Source organism: Rhinichthys klamathensis, unplaced genomic scaffold, assembly GCF_029890125.1.
Source record: "Rhinichthys klamathensis goyatoka isolate OS25496 unplaced genomic scaffold, OSU_Roscu_1.1 h1tg000222l_1, whole genome shotgun sequence".
NCBI lineage: Eukaryota > Metazoa > Chordata > Actinopteri > Cypriniformes > Leuciscidae > Rhinichthys > Rhinichthys klamathensis.
Window position 1 is genome coordinate 952,288 of NW_026606746.1, and position 22,523 is coordinate 974,810.

Here is a 22,523-nt window from a genome sequence, read left to right on the forward strand (position 1 = left end):
ATATGGGTTTTGGAAAGGTGAACATTTTTTTTACCAATTATTTTACAAAGATTGTGCTAATTGTTTTATGTCATGCATTTTATCATCTCATATTGATTGAGAGTACATGGAATATTTGTACTTTCGAAAACTTTCATGAAAAAATGCCGCATTATGCCCATTGACACATTATGTGTTCTTTACACCATTGCAGGTTCTGTACCCAACTTGGCAATGACAGAACGAATGGGTAAGGGATGGGACAAGGAAGGAGAGAGTGAGACGGGGGAGGGAGCGAGAGAGGAAAGATCAGACCTCCCCTTTAACCTGTGGCAGCAGTAGCAGCATTCTTGATCCATGACAGTGAAACAGCAAGTGGTGTCCATAAGTCTGTGGGATTCTTCTGAGAGGTTCACCATACACGGTAAACCACCAGATGTGAAGGTAAATGTATTATTTAATAGTGGTATTCTGGCATTTGGCATGTTTGTCCTGTGTTTTTGTCTTTATTATTTCTTAATGAAGAGTTTTTCATGTAAGTGTATATGATCTATAAGCCCAATGCAAAAATACAAAGAAAGGCTTAAGGTAATTCTATTAAATTAATGTGAAATGGTGGGATGATTATTTATCCTGTTCAACTTGGAGATTTTCTATAAATATGTCTTTAAATCAAGGTCACCGATGCAAGTGGTGTTCATTTACTGTGCTTGTGCATTCAGCTGTTTACTGATTTGTTTCTTAATATTCCTATCATGCAGATATGATCGCTGATTAAGCATATATATAAGAGTGTGTGATACAGAATGTGCTGGGATATACTGTGAGTTAGGGTAAAAGTAAAGGCTGTGTAAATCAGGATAACAGTGGCCTATAGATCCGATTAAATCCTTAACTTGACAGATGGACTCAACAGAGGAAGCAGCCAGGAGTTTTAAAATTTGAAAGATATAAATTCATAAAAATGCCAACGAGTTCTTCATGGTTCTAATGTTAAGTTAAAATATGAATTATTGTTCTGACTTGGATGAGTCATACTGAAGCTGTAAAATCGTCTTTCTACAGAGCAATATTGCTTGGTGGAAAAATTGCTTAATTTGATCATTTTTATATTTTAATTAATATTATTATTAATAATTGATTTTAATTATTTATAATAGAAATATATATACATTTATATAATAAATGTAACTATTTATTGGTTTATCTTATTGTAATGAAATAAGCCATGCAACACTCTTTTTGCTTGGATTAATATCTCATGTGTGAATGAATTATTACTTTATTAGTTGTATGCATTGTGTGAGTACAGGACTGCCAGATTATAGTGGTTATATATTGGTTTAAGGCACATTAGTCATGTCCTCCTGTAACCTATACAGATCAGAACAAAAGTGGCTGCACACTGTGATTGTTACATTTTTGATTTACAGACACTACAGAGCTGAATTATTGGCAATGTTAACTGTAACTAACTGTCATATCATTCAATGGTTTAGACTGTTTTAGATTGGTAATCTCATATGTGATTGGATTCTATTTTAGGACTCACGTGGTAGCCTATATAGGCCTCCAAAAAGGAGAACGATAACTTGTGAGGTGTCTAATATGATTTGATATACAGTATCAGGGTGATCTAAAGTGACCTGTTGGATGGCTTTGTGTTTTAATGTTATGCACGTGAAAATATGTGCTAACATGTCAATTAATTGGTTTTATTCCAGACTAATATGACTGAATCATTCTGACATTTGTATTTGTACTTAAGTCAGATCTGGTGGTTATTGTTTCTTACAGCATGGCAATTAACATCGCAAATTAGTTTTGAACTATGAAACTATGGGAAGATAAAAATGGTCTATCACCAAATCTGCACAAAGCATTGACATCATTTAAATTATTCGAAGTTACAGTAGGAAGTGAGGTGAGAAAAGTTAAGCTCTCTGTTGCTTTGTTGACAGTCCAGTTTTCACAGCGATTACTGTAGATCTACAGCTCAATGGCACTATTATACTGCGAAAGAGAGCTTTGTATGTGTGCCAAACCAAAACCGCAGCATCTGTCATTTCCATCTTTGATTAGTGAACCTGTAGTATTAAAAATGTTGCTAGATTTACTGCAAAGACAGATGCAGATCTAGAAGTTAATAGGTTACAGCAAGGTGACTGACAGCCAGAAACCTGATTGGCTGAGGAAAGCATCTGTTATGTTAATCCTACTTAAATGAAGTAGGATGAATACATAAAATGAATATTCATGCCATTCAGTCATACTAAAATTTTATATTTTGGAATCACTGACTGGTAATTATGATATTTGTGATTTCTTTCTGAATTATGTTTTTTATCCAAAAGAATCATCTTTCTCTCTCACACACTCTTGTGATATGTTGTGTTTCAGAGATTATTATGAGGAAACCATTAGAGATTCTGGACCCTTCGAGGAATCGGGGAGTACATTGTTCCTGTCAGGTTTAAGTAGAGTAGGAGAGTAACCATGACCGGCACTCCATAGACTTCGGACCACCGGACCCCCGAGCTGCCCGTCAACAATGGATCCCACGTTCCCCAGCATCAAACTGGGGTCAGATTGCACCCCTCTGGAGCGGAACAGCAAGCGCCACCGATTGCAGCATGTCAGGAGGAAACTACGCCCTTCACGGATTTTTGGTTTTCTCCTGAGCCTCTCTGCCCTCACATTGTTCCTGTCCTGGAGTGCCTTTACCCTCACTTTGGGCCCGTTCCCGAGATGGATGCCACTCACCTCTTTCGCCAACCATGAGGGACTTGCAGAGCCAGTGCCACACAGAACTGTCCTGTCTTCCAAAGAAGAGCATAATGTTTCAGCAGATACGCCCATCGCCATGGCCTCAACCGATGAACACGGCCAGGGCGACTACCCTATGGATCTGTTCACACTGGAGCAGAGGAGGCAGGGTGCCGTCTCGCTGCATATGTTCGGCATGATCTACATGTTCATCGCCCTCGCCATCGTGTGCGACGAGTTCTTCGTTCCCGCCCTCACCGTGATCACAGAAAAGCTGGAGATCTCGGATGACGTGGCGGGCGCCACCTTCATGGCCGCTGGAGGCTCTGCACCCGAGCTCTTCACCTCCGTGATCGGGGTGTTCGTCTCACACAGCAACGTGGGCATCGGGACCATTGTGGGTTCTGCTGTCTTCAACATCTTGTTCGTGATCGGGATGTGCGCTCTCTTTTCACGTGAAATTCTCAACCTCACTTGGTGGCCTCTGTTTAGAGATGTCACCTTTTATATCATTGGACTAATTATGCTGATCGTCTTCTTCCTGGATAACCACATTACCTATGGTGAGAGCATTGCGCTGTTGAGCTGTTACGCTACCTATGTCACTTTTATGAAGTACAACGTGTCTGTAGAGACTTTGATAAAGACTAAACTTCTCAGGAATCAAGTGGACAACATTGAAGCTCCTCCTAAGGTGAGTTGCATTACTCCAGACGAATTATTTGCTTCCCAGGTCAAAGGAGGTATTCAGTGGATGTGAATTACAGATGTCTCTCCTTCCACTCCTGTTAGGAAACAGTATATCACTGTGGTTCTTAACCAGTGGGGCTCAGCAAATATATATAAAGTAGATAGATAGGTATCTATCTAATATAACTGTATAGATAGTTTATATTATTTACAGTGGGGGCCTTCAAGTCAAAAAGGTTGAGAACCACTGGTATATTATGAAGATGGATTTGATGTGCTATAACTTTGCTCTAAAATACACCATTGTGCAATAGCGGCACTTTGAAATATGCACTTATGCCCCTAAAGAGACAATGGTGATGGTAAAAAACTAAAACATTTTTCCTGAGAAACTTTGTGTTTGCTCACAACACTTTTAGGATGGATATAATATGAGGTGGAAGGTAAAACTATATTTCCATGCTTTTGTCAGCGAACATGTTAAATAAAAATAAATAGTTTATTTTTTTTAAAGGTAGTATGTCGAATTGCATCTTTTATGCACATTAAGGAAACCAATAGAATAGACTGATTCAAAAAGACATAGCAACATCTACGCCAGTGGTTCTTAACTGGTTTGGCCATGGGACCCACATTTTCCCATGGTCATTAAGCCACGACCCTCTTTTTTTAGGAATATATAGGCCTGTTATAATAAAAAAAAATTCAAGCAAATTTATTGCACAAAAACCGTTGACACACATTTTAAAAGAGAACAATGCATCATGGTTGTTTAAAACAATCATTGAGCATTAAGCTGTGTTGTCAGCAAGCCATTTCCCATCATGCTTTTGATCAGCGCAGTCGGTGGAGAGCAACTGCGCTTGACTGCAGAATCCGACGCGTCCGCCTCGCCGTCGCGAGAGTTTTTTTTGCCACACATAACGTCAGCATGACATCAGAGCAAGGCAGACCACACTCGGACACATTTCTAACCGGCATGCATCTCGTCGTGGTCATCGGTTCTGTGCAGATTTTGCTCATCTCAAACGAGCCTATTATCTCATCTGACAGCAGCTACTGAATCAGGACAACGCGTTTTTCTCAGACACTTAGGCTATCCATCTGACAGAAGTGTCAACAGCTTTCACGCAAGTCTTTCAAAATAAAAGTCTTGCAAAAGCATCAGTCTTGCGACCCACCAGTTGAGAAACTGATTTACGCTATGTGAATATAGCGAGCAGCCGATGCTCACTGGTTTTTATGGTGGATTTCGGGAATTTCTAAGGTTGTTGAGCAATTACAACAGAACTAAGGAGCTGATTGCAGTAGCAATGGGAGTTGAACGCAAATATTGGCTGAGAATTAGCGTTCCCAATGAAAAGAACACAGACAGTTTTATCACCTCTCTGAGCCGGATTAGGCTTTCTATCAGGTGTCACCTGGACAGAGCAGACAACACTGCTCTGAGTACACAATCAGCTGAGTAAGTCCAGAACCCCTGCGGTACCAACAGAGATAGACAGCAGAAAAAGAGACAGAGACAGCGAGATCAAGAGTAGTGGAGATGAGGCAAGATGGAGATATAAAGGAAGAAATCTAAAAAGCCTTTTAGCAGCCAGACATCTCAGGATTTCTATATTTGTATTTTCTTGGCTCAATTAGCTTTGTTGATATTACCTCAGAGAGTTCTTAGGGTTGGTTTTGTGGTTCAAATCTCAATTTGTGACAAGCAGTATTTTGTCTCGTTTTGCAGTGAAAAAATATCTAATATTTAGATATAAAAAATAAAAAATATCTAACAAAATTACATACAATACAAAACATTTAGAAGAACAAAAATTTTCTAATAGGTGACTGGTATTGCACCACACTTTGCCTATAGGTTTTGACAACAGCATAATAATAGCATTCTGTGAATGATCCAGCCAACAAATAAACATAGGCTCACTTTTTTAAAACTTAACCCACAAAGGAGCAGCATAATAAGAAGTACAGTTTGCTCTAAAAAGGTTCATCTTAACCTGATCTGGACACACATACAATTTTCTCACCAACATATTAGCTTGGGCATATAACTTACAACGCTGCCTATACATATCCTCATCATCACACATTTCATCATTAATGATTTGCCCCAAATATTTCGTTTTAGTGCATACATTTAGTACTTGCCCTGACAGATACAAATCTGGAAAATTAAAGTCCCTATCCCCGTTAGTTCTACATATCATGGAAACAATGTTTTTTGCATTATATTGAACATCATATTTAATCCGATAATCAGAATATACATTTAGCAGCTGTTGAAAGCTAGCACTACTCGTAGAAGAAATGACCAAATCATCAGCATGTAAGTAAGATGATTGATTAAGATATTACCATACATCCAGTCTTACATTCACTTAATTGTTCTGACAATTCATTCATATAAACGTTAAAAAGGGCTGGTGAGAGTAGACCTCCCTGCCATATTCAATTTTCCTGCTCCAAAAGGAGCTGAGACACTATTATTACCCCATTTTATTGTCATACTAGCGTACCAATATAACAAAATTCTTAGTATGCCATCAGGCACACCCCTTTGTCTTATTAACTCTATCAAAAGCCTTAGAGGCGTCAATAAAGCCAATTATAACAGGAATTTTGTCTAAACATCTCTCTTATAACAGAGAATTTTAGGTTTTAAGCATAAACCTCACTAAATTTTAAACTGTGTTTAAACAAGAAAAACTAAACTTGCCAGCACGGTAAGATCAATAAACTAAGAATCAAGATATATTAACAGCAGTGTTTGCAATCTTCTTTTAAATATGTTTAGATTTTTTTACTGGGAAAAACTATACAAATACTGATTAGGTCATTAGGAAAATCTAAAAAAAAAAAAAAAATGACATAGCAAAACGTCTAGAGATTCACATCAACTGTTTACTGAACTGTTCAAATGTTTTGTGTGTGTGTGTGTCCGTCATAGAATATTACAAGTGCATTATAGGACAAACACCGCAAACAACAACTGGGTGGAGTTATTTCTCTATCAAATACGCATTATTAATAAGCATAAATCTGACTGGCACAAGGAACATCGATGTACACAGTATATGCAGCTGATTTTTATATTTCCAGTAGATCTTGATTCTATTACAATTCTTTGGTAAGAAATTGAACAGTGGCTCCAAAAAGTATCTAGACAAATTAGCCACATATACAGTACAAATACAGTTTATAAAAGCAAAATTTATATGCAGAAGTCACTAATGCAGCGACATTTTTCCAAAAGTGTCCAAAAAAATGGTTTTGTGGCCACTGTATATTAACCCACAACTATGAATAATGTATGATTGTATGCCATGCATTGTCAAATTAACATGAATCTGGATATATCATCAGTTTAGTGAAATGTATTTTTGATATAGTTTAGGCCCATATGAAGCCAGTTAAAGCTGTCGTTTGTATCTTGTCCAACAGCTGGAGTCGGATTTGTTGTTTGCAGATGCAGTTTGTCCCACATATGGAACACAGGTGAATCAGGCTATACCGCGCTGCTTTGATAGGCTTCTTAGAAATGCATCAGGGGCATTTACATTTACTTTTAAGAACCATTAGTAGCATGTTATCTATACAAACCCACATTCATTAGTGTTAGATGGCTCTTTGTTGGTAGATTGCTTTTTAAATGTAGGAATGTCATCACAGTACATTGGGAATATGATTCCAGGAAGCTTGTTGTTTCCCACTTTTCATTCAGAATTGATTTGACAGGTAGGCCTAGTAGAAGATGACAGTGTTATAGAGCACTTTACAAATGATTTTCACCCTTCTGGATTGGAATGAAAAATGGCTTTGGTTTAGAAAGACTTCTAAAACTAAAATGAATACTCAGGGGGTTGGTATAGGGCAGTTGGGACATGTGCTCTTTGCTCCTTTAGCCGAAGCTCGGGTTAATCCAATAAGACGTGATCCTTTTAGTACTGCTAAGTATAGACAGGTGTCCTGTTCTTTTTTAAACAGGACTCAAATATAGAGTATTGTGGGAAACCAGCAGGTTTTTGAATCACGACATCAGATTTCTTTCTAAGACCTTTGTATCTGTTAGTGTGTAATGTAAGTTCAGAAACATGGCGGATATCTTCATCTCTGTTTGAAGTTTATGACTCCCTACCTGAAATCCTTTGTAATCCCAAATCAACTGCTTAGGAAGGGGTGACGCCAACCAAAGTAAAAAGACTCTTAGTGCTTAGGGAAGTGACCTGGCTTCTGAAGAAGACTTTTGAGGGAATAGGGAACCAATAACCTGGGAGACCATTTTTAATTATTAATAATTACACCGTGCCGCGCCACTATGGATGATTTGAAACCTTTTAAATGATTAGTAAACATAGTTATGCATTTTAAGTGATAAAGCAGCTGTGTATCGGAGTTAAAAATAATACGAACACTTCTTGAGAAAACACTAACAGCGCATAGTTATTTTGCAAAAGTCATTGCAAAATTGGTTTCGTAATTCATTTTGTGGATTGTATACTATTCTAAGTGCCCTCTGACTTATAAAAAACAAGTAGTGCATTTGATTTTCTAGTTATGTAATATGTTAATGTTTAGAATATTTAAGCATACTTCTAAGTGCTTAAGGATATTTAACTTCATATGAAAAGTAAAGAGGGGAGAGTGTGAGAAGGTGTCATTTGTTGTGTGAGTTAATTTGTGAATCCTTAAATGCATCTGTTTCTAAAATTGGTTACCTGTCACCTTAAGCCTCTTTAGTGTGCTCACCTGCCTTCTCTGGTTAACTACAGGACCCTTGTTGAGAGACACTATAGAGGCAATTCAAGTTCCCAGATGACCCATGTGAATAAAAACTCCACAAATGAACTTCTGAAATGAACTCCACAAGATTATCGACCTTGTAAACAGTCTGTCTGTCGGTGTTTTTCCACAGATGTGTGCAAAAACAGTTGTTGCAGAATTGAGCTCAATTGGATCTTTTGTTGGATTCATTTGAAACAATGATGATTCAGCATCTCCAGTGACTTTGTTACATCATGCTGAATTATCTTCATTAGTAAAGGCATCAGGCCAGGAGACTAATGGGAACAGACTAATGTAAAGGACAGTCTATTGTTATACTGACTGATGGAGTTACTTTAGGTTTGGCGAAGTTTGAATTAGGTTTAGTCTTTTAAATAATTTGGGAATTTAAAAAAACAGTAATTCCACAGTGCTATATATATATGCTTGTGCTTGCTTGCAGTACTATATATAGTACTGTAATGGTGGCATTGCATGGATCCAGCTTGCTAATTGGTCCAACTAATTGCTAAAAACTGTTACTCTGCAAATGTCATTATGCTGCTCTTGGTAAGACTGCCCTTGATCCCATTGACTTCAATTTCAGCAGCATCTGTGTCTTGTGTAAGGGTACAGGTCATGCCAAATACAATGACAAAGTTATATAACATTTGTTAAATGTGCTTTGGCTTTGCAATGGGTTTTTTTTTTACCTCCACAATCCATTTTTAGTCATGCATAAAGTTTAGAATTTAAGGTTTCACAAGGTCAGTTGTTTATTTTCTAACAATTTCACATGATGTCGACAGGTCATCCTGTTAGAATTTAAGCTAATGGGTATTGTGTGCATGACTGGTGAAACATCTAGAAATCGTTTTATATGGTAGCTCTTCAACAAGGTTGATTCTTTTCCTTTGTGGACGACTCTTAAAAACATGAAATGGACTTATATTTTTTCCTGTCCTCTGCCATTCACATCTCGGCTAGTCGCTAAAAATGTGCATGTTGCGGTGGTGCCATCAGCCCATCAGTACTGTAATTTTCCTGCAACTTCAGAATGATTTATGATTCAGGGGATTGGCTCAAAAAGTCAGGGCAAAGATGATTTTGAATCGCATATTCATGCAACTGCCTTTGTGATGAATGGGGACAGTCTCTGCAATTTGCTACTTTGTAAAAGAAATGCAGTAAAATATACACTATTTCAAACCATTTTCTACTTCAATTATTTTACCATGTTTAAAAAAATGGTTTGCTTTAAACACCAGTCATTTTAACTGATCTTGATGCAGGGTTCAGCTTTGAGGGTTTGGTTATGCTCTTTTTTTACCATTTGGTGCTTAATTTTATGTTAAATAAAGATGTTCACATGATTGCTGTATATGAGTTTTGTAACGTGAATGTGCTCTTGCATCTGCGCTAAACTTTTAAAAATAAAGATTCCAAAACAGGGTTTTCGTAGCGATTCAATAGAAGAACCATTTTGGAGGAGTCAAAGGACAGTTCAAAGGAGACATTTTGTCTTAGTGTGAAGAGTATTTTAATAATCTGAAGAATGCCAGTGTAATAGGTCAACTTCAAGAATGATAACTAAAACTAACGTTATACGAGAATAGCGAAGTCCACACCACAACTATAACAATAATGATCGACACTTTGTTTTGAAATTATATTGTTGGAATCACATTTAGAGCGTTTTTTTGTTGTTGTTTTTGACGGCCAATCAGAATCCATCTGACTGTGAGCTGCAGTTATGTTCATGGCAATTGGAAAGTAGGTATGAATAAACATAACGCTAATGTAATTTTCATTCTTGGTGCGAACGGCCTTAACTCAGTGTTGGCCTAGCAGCAGAACGTCCATTAATGTCAGACAGCGTCAGCAAGCTGGTCTCCTGTTGGCTGACCTCTGCTTTAAAGCTTGCTGAGCACACAGAGCTCAGCTCTATTTCCACAGGCATCGCTCAGAGCTTATCTTCCACCTGCAGAAAGACCAAAGCTGGGGAGGGAGAAACATGAACAGAGAGCAAATGGCAGGGCCCGCTAATCACAAGCGAAACGTGCTTAAGCCCTCTATGTTCTACTGGGCTGATTAGGCTTAATTAAGGCTGCTCGTGTGTCTCTGCTGAGCCAACTCATTTTCTCATGAGGACACTGTGCTGGTGCTGCCACCCCACTGGGCAACTGCTTATTTCAGTACAGCTTATTTAAACCCTTTAGGAGCAGAGCTTTCACATCTGAAACTCATTTTGGAAAGTAAAGTATATTGTAAAGTGTAAATGTATTTAAAATGTTTTAACAATATTTCATTCTCTCTTATGAAATAGTTCCACAAAAATAAAATAAAAAATGTTTTGGCTCTAAAACTTATTATATATATATATATATATATGTATTTATATAAAAACTTAAATAAAATGTTAATATATAAATATAAATATTAATAAAATACATTTATATAATATAATATAAAAATTCATAAGTTTTAGTGTAGTATTATATGGTTGACTTACTGCATATTTATTGTATATGGTATTAAATGCAGTACTTTTTTGTTTGAAAGGATGTAATGCTCGAGGCCACATCTGTATGAGATTTCGAGACCGAATTTTGTAAGGAGTGATTTTGATATTTTGGTTTTAGTGGTGTCTTTGAAACTGTTATTGATGGTATTTGGATGGTGGGTCAAAATTCTATGTTAGGTCTTCTTATACAATACTTAAGAAGTGCTATTTAGGGTCACGTAGAGGCAGAAGACCAGAACTACAGCAGGTCTTAGCTGTTTTTAGCTTTTCTGTGTACCGGCTTATCATATTCTTGGTTACCTATCTGATCTATTTTAAAGGTGGCCTTAAAAGTCCTCTTCTCTTTGTTTTTGTTCAGTTTTTTTTTTTCAGGTCATGAGGGAGTCCCGTTCTATTTATAAATTTTGTTTGTATGTACTGCCATATGTACTGGTCATATATTGTTAATGGTTAAAATATTACTACTTTTATTATTATTATTACACACCCCACTAGGATCTTGAACCGAAAACACTTGTTATAAAAAAAAATGATGCTTAAACTAATTTAGTTTTTTAACTAAGTTTTGTAGTATATATTTAGAGAGATTGGTAGATTTAAAGAATCCTGAAAACAATGCATCAGTTTCCACAAAAAATGTTTAGCAGCACAACTATTTTTAACATTGATAATCATAATAACAAAGTAATCATAATATTAATAATTATTATTAATAATAATAATAATAATAATAATAGCATATTAGAATGATTTCTGAAGGATTCTGTGACACTGAAGACTGGAGTAATGATGCTGAAAATTCAGCTTTGCCATTACATGAATAAATTACATTATAAAATATTAAAATATAACACAGTAATTTGAATTGTAATATACAATATTTTTTTATTAAAAAATGCAGACTTGATGAGCATTAAAGATGTATAAATGTTTTTTTAAATCTTATGTTTGTGTGTGTGTGTGTGTGTATGTATATATATATATATATATATATATATATATATACACAATTAAACTTGATATGGAGATTAGAATTCCATTGCTGCTAACGTTTCTACTAATATAGTCCAGATTCAGATAATGCTGAGATGTTGCTGTTTGTAGGAGGAGCCTACAATTTAACTATCTATTTAAGAATAGGTGTCTAAACTAATTGTTAATTTGACAACCCCCCCCCCCCCTTTTTTTTTTTGATAAGAAACTACTTTTCATGGAATTCAATGAGTTCTGTTTCTCTCTTTTTTTCTCTCAAGGTTATCACTGAAGTAGTCGATGAAGAAAATAAACTTTCTGTAAGTATCAGCACTTGTCGTCAACATCTACATCTGCTTTTCAGCATAATTTAGGTAATGATAGACAATACTATTAGATATATCTGACGGTATTTCTTCTTCTTTTTTCCCTAAAGGCTAAACCCCGCCTCCAGAGAGGAGGAAGCTCCGCCTCCCTCCACAACACTCTCATGAGAAACAGCATCTTCCAACTAATGATTCACACACTCGATCCTATCAGTGACGGTAATGTGCTAAAACAACCACTCCAAATTTACAAATATGCACACATATTGATACGTTGTAGATTTGTAGTCTTATTAATTAAATAATAAACTTCAGGGAAGTTCAAGGAGAAGGCATCAATTCTACACAAGATCGCAAGAAAAAAGGGAGAAGATGAGGCAAATGGTGTTGGTGAGTTTAAATGTTTTGTTTAAATTCAACGTGGAACACTTTTGTGTAAAATTTTGTGTAAAATCTGGATGATCACAGTAGGGTTGGCCATTTATCCACGGAAAAGTGGCCATTCCAAATAAACGTAAGTGATTGGTGATTTGGTGACAAAAAGTCATTTCTGATGCAGAACTTCTAAAAGAATACTATAAAGACAAGCATTTTTTCTTTGGAAATTGTGCACAATAACATCAGCAGCAACATTTCGATTTTTTCAACAAAAAAAAGTCCTTCCTATTGTGTGCCACAGGCTACAACCACATACAATGATTAGTGAATATTTACGTCTGTCAAAAGCATTTAAAATCTGCTGATAGTGCTGGGGTTAGTGCTTAAATCACATCATTACATATTGTAATATTAAAATAAGATTTCAAATGACTACATTGAGATTCCTGTTGTTTTATTCTCTAGCCGATAAGAACCTTCCCAACAGCAGTAACGTGGAGGTAGAAGTCACTCCGCCCATGAATGGCAGTGTTGGAGCAGAGGTGATGTCATCATACACAATAATCTAAACACGACCAGATCACCTCGGACATGTCCAGCATACTCCCTCCAATTATTAATATATCTAAAGCCCTAAGATCCAAATATGCGCGTGACGTCACCGTCGGCTGGAGTGACAGCAGTTACGCCCACTGAGTGGCAAAAAGACTGAGCGGCAGCATTTGTTTTCAGCGTGAATGCCGCAAAAAAACACACAAAACACATCCAATATCGGAAAGAGCTTTGCGTTTAACTGTAAAAACTAGATTTGACAAGAAATTTGAGGTATATTTTTACAGACTGCCGAAACTTCAGAAGCAAATGGATCGCTGCAAATTCACAGAAACAACTGGCAAGCAGCGAAACATGGATTTGCAGTTAGTTGTTTTTTCTCAATATGCTGAATTTAGGAGTAAAATCATACTCTAAATATTGTATTGTTATATATTGTATTGACAACTCATCAATTAAATATTTACCATCGTATATTCTGCATAATTTGATGTTTTTAAATAAACACTGACAAAAAACTATACAAGTTTTAGGGCTGGACGATATGAATATAACATTGATATAAGTGATCGCCCGGATTTAGACCTACCAATATTGTATTTATATAAAGCGTTCACGCCTAAATTTGCTTGATGTATTTCCCCGCCATCGAAATCAGGCACATATAAATGTCAGGAAACACGATTCCTGGCTGCATGTCAATATCCATGGATCACTGGATCTTTGGTAAATTATAAGGAACACTATATCGAGTCCAACTTTTAGTTTAAACTGATAATCGTTTGTTTTACTCACGTTTTTGCAGTTTCCCCTATTAAATCTCCAATTAAATCCACGCAGCAGCTCTTTTGCCACTCAGTCCGGCTGTGGGGGACGTCAATGCATACCCTCTATACTAAAATTTCACTGGCAACTCACTAACATCACTGTGTTTTTGTGGTTCTAATCTCAAAGGCTGAGGAGGAGGAGGAGGAAGATGAAGACCAGCCTCTGAGCTTGGCATGGCCAGACACACCGAGAAAAAAAGCAACATACCTCTTAATCTTACCCATCGTCTTTCCATTGTGGCTGTCTCTGCCAGATGTCCGCAGAGATGTATGATCGAGTATCATTTTCTGTTTTTACATTTGAGAAACTGACATATTTAATGCTGTTTATAACAGCAGACAGCAAAGCAGATCCTGCCGTTGTATTTATAGGTGCAACATGCAATTTCTGTGCAATAGTGGTACTAAAAGACTTATTCCCTAACACTTGCTATTTTAGGCTGTAAAACAAACAGATTGCTTGGTGTTTATATGTTTATTACATATATATATATATATATATATATATATATATATGTACACAGTATATATATTTGAATAGCATGACACCCCTTCCTTAATTTTCCTCCTGTCCTCTTTTCTTCCATAGACGTCAAAAAAGTTCTTCCCGTTAACATTTTTGGGATCTATTTGTTGGATTGCTATTTTCTCCTACCTGATGGTGTGGTGGGCTCATCAGGTACCTCAATGTCTTCACGCACACCTGTTCTAATGCCCTTTCTTTTAGCAATGTATTTAAATTACTGTTAGATTTACTCTGAAATTAGGCACACTGTAGGGATTCTGGATGTCCAAAAAAAGAATAGAACTGTTGAGTGAAAGAGGAGCGTTATCTTCAATGTGAGGTAGTCATAGGTGAAGGTTGATCTATCCTTATCACTCTGCTTTAAATCTGTAACTCAGAGCAGCACAATAAAACCAGCCAAATCCTAAAGCCAATTAGCTATTCTTGTCATTTTCCTCAGAGGCAACTGTTCTCTAGCTCTGCATCAGCTCCCTCTGTAGAAACACTTCTAAACCTATTCAGCCAGGTTTTCCAGTGAATCAACTATAACAGTGGTTCACCCAAAAACACACAAAAGAAGATATTCTGAAGAATGTCGGTAGGGGTGGGCGGTATGACCAAAATTCTATTTCACGGTATGACTCATTTTATTTCACGGTAACGATATATTTCACGATATAGATATTTATATATGTAGTTATTCTCGAAAAATCGACAAAAAGGGCTTTTTATAATAAATAAACCCAAATACTTTAGAAATGAATAGTATTTCACATTGTTTTCTTTTTCTCTTATTTGGTAAATTATTTATTTGGTAAACTATTTAGATAGCTAAATATAAACAAAACACACTCATCAACTTTTAGATAAACTGCCCCCAACTGATTGATATTAAATACAACTTATAGGTAGAGATGCACCGATTCCAATTTTCTAGGCCGATCCCGATTCCGATTTTTCCTCGAGTTTGACCTGCCGATACCGATTTTAGCCGATTCCGATTAAATTTTTTCAAACCACTTTACAGCACACACAAATATTTATTTTCTATCTTCTCTTTAATAGAATAGAACATTTTTTTGAACAGATAATCGCTATAAAATAGAACTATATAAATTACTGCTGGTGTGGGAAATTCACACACATCTAAAGTGCAGTGTTATGGAATAACCATTTCCTTTTCACATCCAATATCCAACTAAAACAATTTGATATTTAGCAAACTAAACTTCTGTATGAAAACAGGTAATGACAATAAAATAATATATAAATTACAAATAAAAATAAAATAAATATAGCCTTGCAGTATAAAGATATTTCTCTCACACACACACACACACACACACACAGGCCTATTGCAATCACTTGTACATCAATGGCAAGTTATATTTCTCACACAGTTCTTCTCTCATCTGACACATGTCCAGCCAAGCTAAACAGGACAAGTGGAGCATGTGCAGGGAAACGATTGGGAAATAATAAAAACAAGTTTAAATGGGTAAATTTTCTATAAATATTTTTGTCTCTTCATTTTCTTTCTGACATAGCCTAGCCCAGTGGCGTAGGCAGAAATTGTATTTTGGGTGGGCCAGTGAAAATGTGACTGGGCCTATAGTTTTTCCTAGAAAAAAATGACTTCAATAATAATAATTATTGAAAAATGACTTCAATAATAATTAACATTAATAGACAAACTGAAAGAACAGTTACACCTTTATATTCGGCAAATCATCATGTTCAACCAACAGAGCTCAATAAAGGCTGGACAAAACCAGTAGACAATGTCTATTTTATTCTATTCAGCAGTGCAAATACAGTTCACCCGAAAATAAAGTAAGCTAAAATAATAATATCACAGTTAGATCGGCGGATAAACCCGCGTCAGGCTGACGGGGAGAGAGGGAGCAAGAAGCGGCCGGCGCCAACACCTGACTAGCCTTCTCCTGGGGTAATGAGTCGGAAGAACTGGGCTGGATGGACTCGGAAGATGAAGGCAGTGGCGTGTCTTCTTCCTCAACTCTTGCTTTTTTTTTCCAAATAGCACATTAAAGAAAGTTGTTTAGCCATTATTGTGGCGCCGACGCCGTTGAGAGTTTTCCTGTCGGAACCCCCAGCAACCATAGCAACCAATAACGTTCCGGAGAAAGGCTTTCTACAACTTGCTTCACCAGTTAATTTTTTTTTTTTTTTAAGTTAAGTTTTATTCGGAAAACAAATGAAACACACACAGCAGTCAACAATTAATCAGGTATATATTAATATATTTTCATAAATACATTTGAATAATAAAAATGTATTTTTATCAAACTTGCCTGGGCGGGCCAGTGAGTAATGTGGGCGGGCCAGTGCCGCCCTGGCCCAATACTGGCTACGCCCCTGGCCTAGCCTACTTCAGTTCTTGTTAAAACACAACAGACATGCAAATTATGTGCATTTTGGGCACTTTTTGGATGAAATCATATTTATTTTGTCCATCAAAAGTGAGCTTTCACTTAAATTGAGCGCAGCAAAAATGGACTCGATCGGCGCTGAAACCCGCGCTTCACTGTTGCTCACACGACGCTCACGCGCTTCTCCGGCTCCCGGTGTGAATGCACTCATTGATTAACATGCACGCCGAAACCCGCGCTTCACTGTTGCTCACGCGACGCTCCTGCTCGACGCTCACGCGCTTCTCCGGCTCCCGGTCTGAATGCACTCATTGATTAACATGCACGCCAAACAAAAATAAAACGCGCTGCTCCCGCTTGCGGTGTGAAACGGCCGTAATTCATGAGTTTTCCTACATGTGCGCGTTCCGTGTGCACGTGTGATGCTGATGTTGCGCGATGTTAATCATGCGGCGCCCGAGTGCATTTGACCGGCATAAAATCGGATTATGTCAGACTGACCGGCCGGTCGCCGATCATGGCCGATCACGTGAAAACCGGCCGATTCCGGTCACCAGCCGATCAATCGGTGCATCTCTACTTATAGGTGCAATTAAACTTTAAATAAAGTGTTTCTGAATCATTTTTCAATCTCATGTTATGCTTTACTTCATCAATCAGTATCAGTTTATAATATCTGAATATTTTATATTGACTATTCTATTCATGATAAATTAGTTACTTCCTTTTAATTTTGTAGGATAGTAATACTAGTTGTTTAAATGTGTTCCCCGGTACATTTTTGCCATGTCTGCTTAGGCTACACTGCGTTTTTAAGGGGCTTGTTTTGCTCTTTTTGTGATATCTGGCAACCCGTCACCCTGCGCTTTAATCAATAGAAGTTCATAAGTGACTAGCAGGGGAGCAGCAGTTTGAAAACCGAACAGCAGCTACTGTTAGTGTTGACTAAGTAGCCTAGTTTAAATTATACACACCTTGTAACTGCGTCATTATTTGACCATAGCCCGGTGAACACCGCGCTCCCTCAGTGCGTGTGCACGCGCGCGTCTTCTGCATCAGTAAAATGCAATCGGTTAATTTGAGTGTCAAGTTGTAATCACGGATCGAATCAAAGGAAGATTTCATCAGCTGGTTCGGTGGCTAATTATTTGGAGTTAGAAATATATAACTCGAGTCGCGATGCATATTTAGTAATTTTGCCTCAGATAGGCTGCAGGATTATACAATCACTTTAACAAGCAGGTTGTTCATTACCACGGGCGGCAAGCTGTTTGCGTGTTTAAAAACTATACATAAGAGACGGAAAGATGCAGATAACTATTGGTTACGATATTGATAACTGTTGTTGTCCAGCTTTCCCCGTTGCGAGCGTGCACTAATCTGTAGCCTGGGTGCTGCACTGCTCTAGTGACTGCTGCACCTTTCCCCCCGAAAATATCACGTTAACAACAACAACAACCCTTTAGAAAATGTAATTCCTTTGTGGATCCTCTTGATCTGCTTTCTCCGTGTTTCTTTTTACAATTCTCAGTGTTTCAGTCTTAGGCACGTTGCACGCGAGTTAACCACGCCCACTTATTTGCATTTCGCGGTATACACGGAATAAAAAAATCTGTTACGGTTGACATTTTCTACCGCGGTAACGATATATACCGTCATACCGCCCAGCCCTAAATGTCGGTAACCAAACGGTTGATGGGCCCCATTGATTTCAATAGTATTTTTTTTCCTCCATGCTATGGAAGTCAATGGGGCCCATCAACTGTTTGGTTACCGACATTCTTCAGAATATCTTCTTTTGTGTTCAGCAGAAGAAAGAAATTCATACAGGTTTGAAACAACTTGAGGGTGAGTAAATGATGACTGCATTTTGACTCGATAACTTATAAACATGTTCAGCCCACATTATTTCAGCTTATTTTTAAAATCGTGTTTAAAAGGTTACTCAGCCTCTGGTCAGAGCCTGACTCCACCCACTGGCAATATTTGAAAAATGCTGGAAAAGTGGGCAGAGCCCAGCGGAGGGGCGTGCTCCTGAGACGCGTCTCTCTGTAGGCAGGGCGTGGTGGTGAGCTGGTGCCTGCTTACATCACGCAGCACCACAACATCCAATAGGAAAATTCAACTGCAGCAGCCACCGTTCATCCTGAAGAGGGCAGCACACAGACGTTTTTGCACCATATATTGTAGAATTAAAACACTTTATACCCAAATGTCAAAAAATGGACTCGAATCAATGAACAGCATTAATAAAGCCCCAGTCTTACAGATCATTAACTAAAAAAAGTTGTTTTAGGGTTTAGTTACCCTTTAACAGTGGAATTCCGGGTGGAAAAACTACATCACCCATGATGCTGTACAGAAAATTACACCAATCAGAGAGTCGAGATGCTCCAAAGTAGCTCTTTAGCTCTGCCCACTCCCATAATGCACTGCAAATGACATAATCGAGTCGATCTCCCTATGCTTTCAAAAGGCTGACATGTTTATATATATATATGCATATTTTGTAATAAATTAATATAAGTATATATATTTTAATACATACAGTATAATCGACAGTTGTAATTGTAAACAGTCTTGTACCTTTTGTCTGATTTTCAAAAACCTTTGTACTTTAAATCAAAGTTTGTAGTTTTGTGATTCTCCTCGCAGTTGATTGGCTTGGTTCATGGCTTATAACTCTTTAACAATGACTATTTTAAAATCCCTTTGAGAAAAATGAATGAAAAAAAAAAATTACGGAACCAGCGACGCTGAAAAGGGGGATGGGCACTGTTGCACTCTATAGATTGGTGCGTGTATGACATCACTTTGTAGTCCAAAAAGCGGAAACGAGTTAGCATTTTAGCACTTCCTGTTCCATCTTCCTGAAGTCAATGGGTTTTTTGAATGGGGTTTTGGTTAAATTGCTGAAATAAGGTCTGTGGTGAACACAAGCTCAAGACACTTTCACGTTTTGTTCTACGACATAAAATACATCAATATTACGCCACTCGAGATTTTTTGAAGCTATTACATGTCTTGAAAAAGGCAGTTGCTAACAAATGGCTAAATGGGACTACAGAGGCTGTCGAGGAGATTAAACGTCATCAAGTAGAACAGGTTGGTAAACTCAGTCCGCTTTTACAGCCTCATTATGCTTATAATTGTGCTCTTATAAACTATTCTAACTCAAACGTTCTGGGAAAATGTTTTTAGATAAAAACTTAAAGAGTTTTCTGAAGTTTAGTGATGGGGACGTTAAATTCATGGGACCGTTGTGTAGTTTGTTTATAGCCTACCTTTAGCTTTTTACTTCTGGCGACTGCATTTAGGCTTCAAAAGTGGTGTTCATCTGTGATAATTATCTTGATGGACAAAACGTGCAAGTATCATAAACTTTTGTTGATCACAGAGCTTGTTTTTAGCGATAATCCAAAAGCCTATGGGAAAATCCTATTGGGTTTTTCTCGAGGGAACCAGTGTGATGCGAACTGCCGGCTGGCCTACAAAGTGACATCATACCTGCACCACTCTATTTGCCCTCACAGAGATTTACCATGGTAACCATAATTCCCACCAAAATAGCCAAATTACCACATTTTCCTGTAGTGCTACCAGAGTAAAATCATAATAAATGAATTTAGGAATGTAGTAAAAGTCTTTGTCACTTCATTTCTTTGATGACAGTTGTTGCTAATACCAGGTTAGCATCATTTTATCATAGTGTTATCAACTGTGGTTAATATTTGTGCACATTAAACACCCAATGCAATTTTTTCCCGCAGGTTGGCGAGACTATTGGAATAACGGAGGAGATCATGGGTTTAACTATTCTAGCGGCTGGTACCTCCATTCCTGATCTCATCACCAGTGTTATTGTCGCCCGGAAAGGTCTCGGCGACATGGCCGTCTCCAGCTCAGTCGGCTCCAACATATTTGACATCACTGTGGGGTGAGAGATCTTCATCATCAACTCAATAATCCTCATTTTATTGCGTCGACTACCTAAAACAAGCTTCTAATACATAGCCCTGTGTCTGTTCACTGTCTCCAGCCTGCCATTTCCTTGGTTACTCTTTGCAATCCTGAACGATCTGGCTCCAGTGACCGTGAGCAGCAACGGTCTGTTCTGCGCCATCGTTCTGCTCTTCCTCATGCTCCTCTTCGTCATTATCTCCATCGCTGTGTGCAAGTGGAGGATGAGCAAGCTGCTGGGTTTCTTCATGTTCCTGCTGTACTTTGTGTTTCTGGTGGTCAGCGTAATGCTGGAGGACAAGGTTATCGTCTGCCCAGTCTCCATCTGATTCCTTTATCACGCCTGCCGTTGTTCGTTTTCCAGGAACAGACCCTCCTTTATTGCTCCGAAGGCACTCCAGGGCATACGAGTTATAACACAGAAGCTGCGCTGTGGCACTGCATCTATATATCTACTGACGTCTGAGTAGCAGGGCTTTCCAAGCAGTAGTTTGTTATGGGAAAGTAGTGCAATATTCTGCATGCACTCTCAAAAGCAGTACATAGTGACTTGATGTACTGTAGATTTTAGCCATTTTTAATATGCTGCAGGATGAGGCTGGACTTTAAGAGCGAGGAGACACCACATCCAATGGGGAGGCAGACATAAGTGGGGAATGTCTACAGACTCAGGAAAGGACCTTTGGTGCAAAGATGCAATAGCAAATAAATCAAGATCCTGGTACTGTGCTTTAAAGCTCATGATATCATAAGCCTTGTGTTGCACAATAACTTAAGAAAGAAGGAAGAAACAAAGCTCTATATTTGCTTTGTCCGAATGCTGGTCCTTTCTGATCGTTATCTGATTATTTTCATTCTGAGTATAATATATCATATAATTTATTGAATAGACTTGTAGTCTTCAGAAGTCTAAAACTGCAAATAAACAGTATCCGACACAGATTTGAAACGCTCGCACTATTGAATATAATCAACCACATTAATGATGCTACTTGAAAATGCGATATTTTGTATGCTTATTCTCTGGGACTGATGTTTAATTTGATGTGATTTGTTTGGCGAAATCCAATGAATGGATGAATAGTGCAAGACATTCTCTGCTTGTAGAGGAGAACCAGTTATCACTCTCTTCTCACAGTCAGTTACAGTTACAGGTCTTCATCATCATCCTCTGTCTAGAACATTGAGCAGGGTTCATGAACTTTTATTGACTCTACTGTTATCAGAGCTGCCAGCCGGTGTCAATGTAAGTAGATCTGTACGCCGCACTTTGCAGAACTCTTTAAGAATCTCTGCCTGTACCTCTCATTCCTGTCTTAAATAATAATTTCGGATGATGGGATGAAATTTGGAAGTGAAAGTACTAAAGAAATGGAGCACCCAACAGCTTTGCAGTTGACTGTCATTCTTAGTTAAATACAAATGTATCTATCCATTCATAATTTCAGTATATTTACATGAGTGGTGGACAAAATAAAATTATTTCTAAACCTACATGTAAGCGGTATTACTTGGAGGATTTCTATTTATTCGGGAATTATTTACAATTTTCAATTTGAGCCTAAATGCTGTTTTGTGGTGCATGCGAAACAATCATTGGAGGAAGTAATTAATAGTTTTTGCTTCAGATTTTTGAGATGTTGATATGGTCCTTGCCATAAATCATTGTTAAAATAATTTATCTCACATGTTTTGCTTATGAGGGCAATGAAGCTTCAACCCTGCTTATAGTACCAACTGTACCATGGTGATGTATTTAGCTACAAATGTTATGATGCTTGTATTGCAAAGCCATTAAAACATACATTACATTGTAATTTTACTTCAGCACGTTAGAGACAGTGAAACACTTACCTACAACTTTGGCTGATGTTATTGTCTGGTGGT

General features: G+C 37.7%; 1 protein-coding gene across 1 annotated transcript; it reads left to right on the forward strand.

Annotated features, from left to right (window-relative positions):
• Positions 1 to 226: 226 nt before the first annotated feature.
• Positions 227 to 22,130, forward strand: slc24a2 (solute carrier family 24 member 2). Its single transcript, XM_056264575.1, has 10 exons — positions 227 to 423; positions 2,380 to 3,439; positions 11,980 to 12,018; positions 12,135 to 12,243; positions 12,340 to 12,414; positions 12,868 to 12,944; positions 13,909 to 14,049; positions 14,371 to 14,460; positions 20,447 to 20,613; positions 20,716 to 22,130. Exons 2-10 carry the CDS (start codon positions 2,531 to 2,533, stop codon positions 20,963 to 20,965), a joined length of 1,857 nt encoding a protein of 618 aa, XP_056120550.1. The 5' UTR covers positions 227 to 423; positions 2,380 to 2,530; the 3' UTR covers positions 20,966 to 22,130.
• Positions 22,131 to 22,523: the final 393 nt, after the last annotated feature.

Bases quoted from the DNA above. Each gene is read 5' to 3' on its own strand.
- slc24a2 (XM_056264575.1), top strand. From the start codon at position 2,531: ATGGATCCCACGTTCCCCAGCATCAAACTGGGGTCAGATTGCACCCCT. The intron at 12,415-12,867 runs GTGAGTTTAAAT...TTTATTCTCTAG, and splicing joins AGATGAGGCAAATGGTGTTG to CCGATAAGAACCTTCCCAAC. The intron at 12,945-13,908 runs GTGATGTCATCA...CTAATCTCAAAG, and splicing joins ATGGCAGTGTTGGAGCAGAG to GCTGAGGAGGAGGAGGAGGA.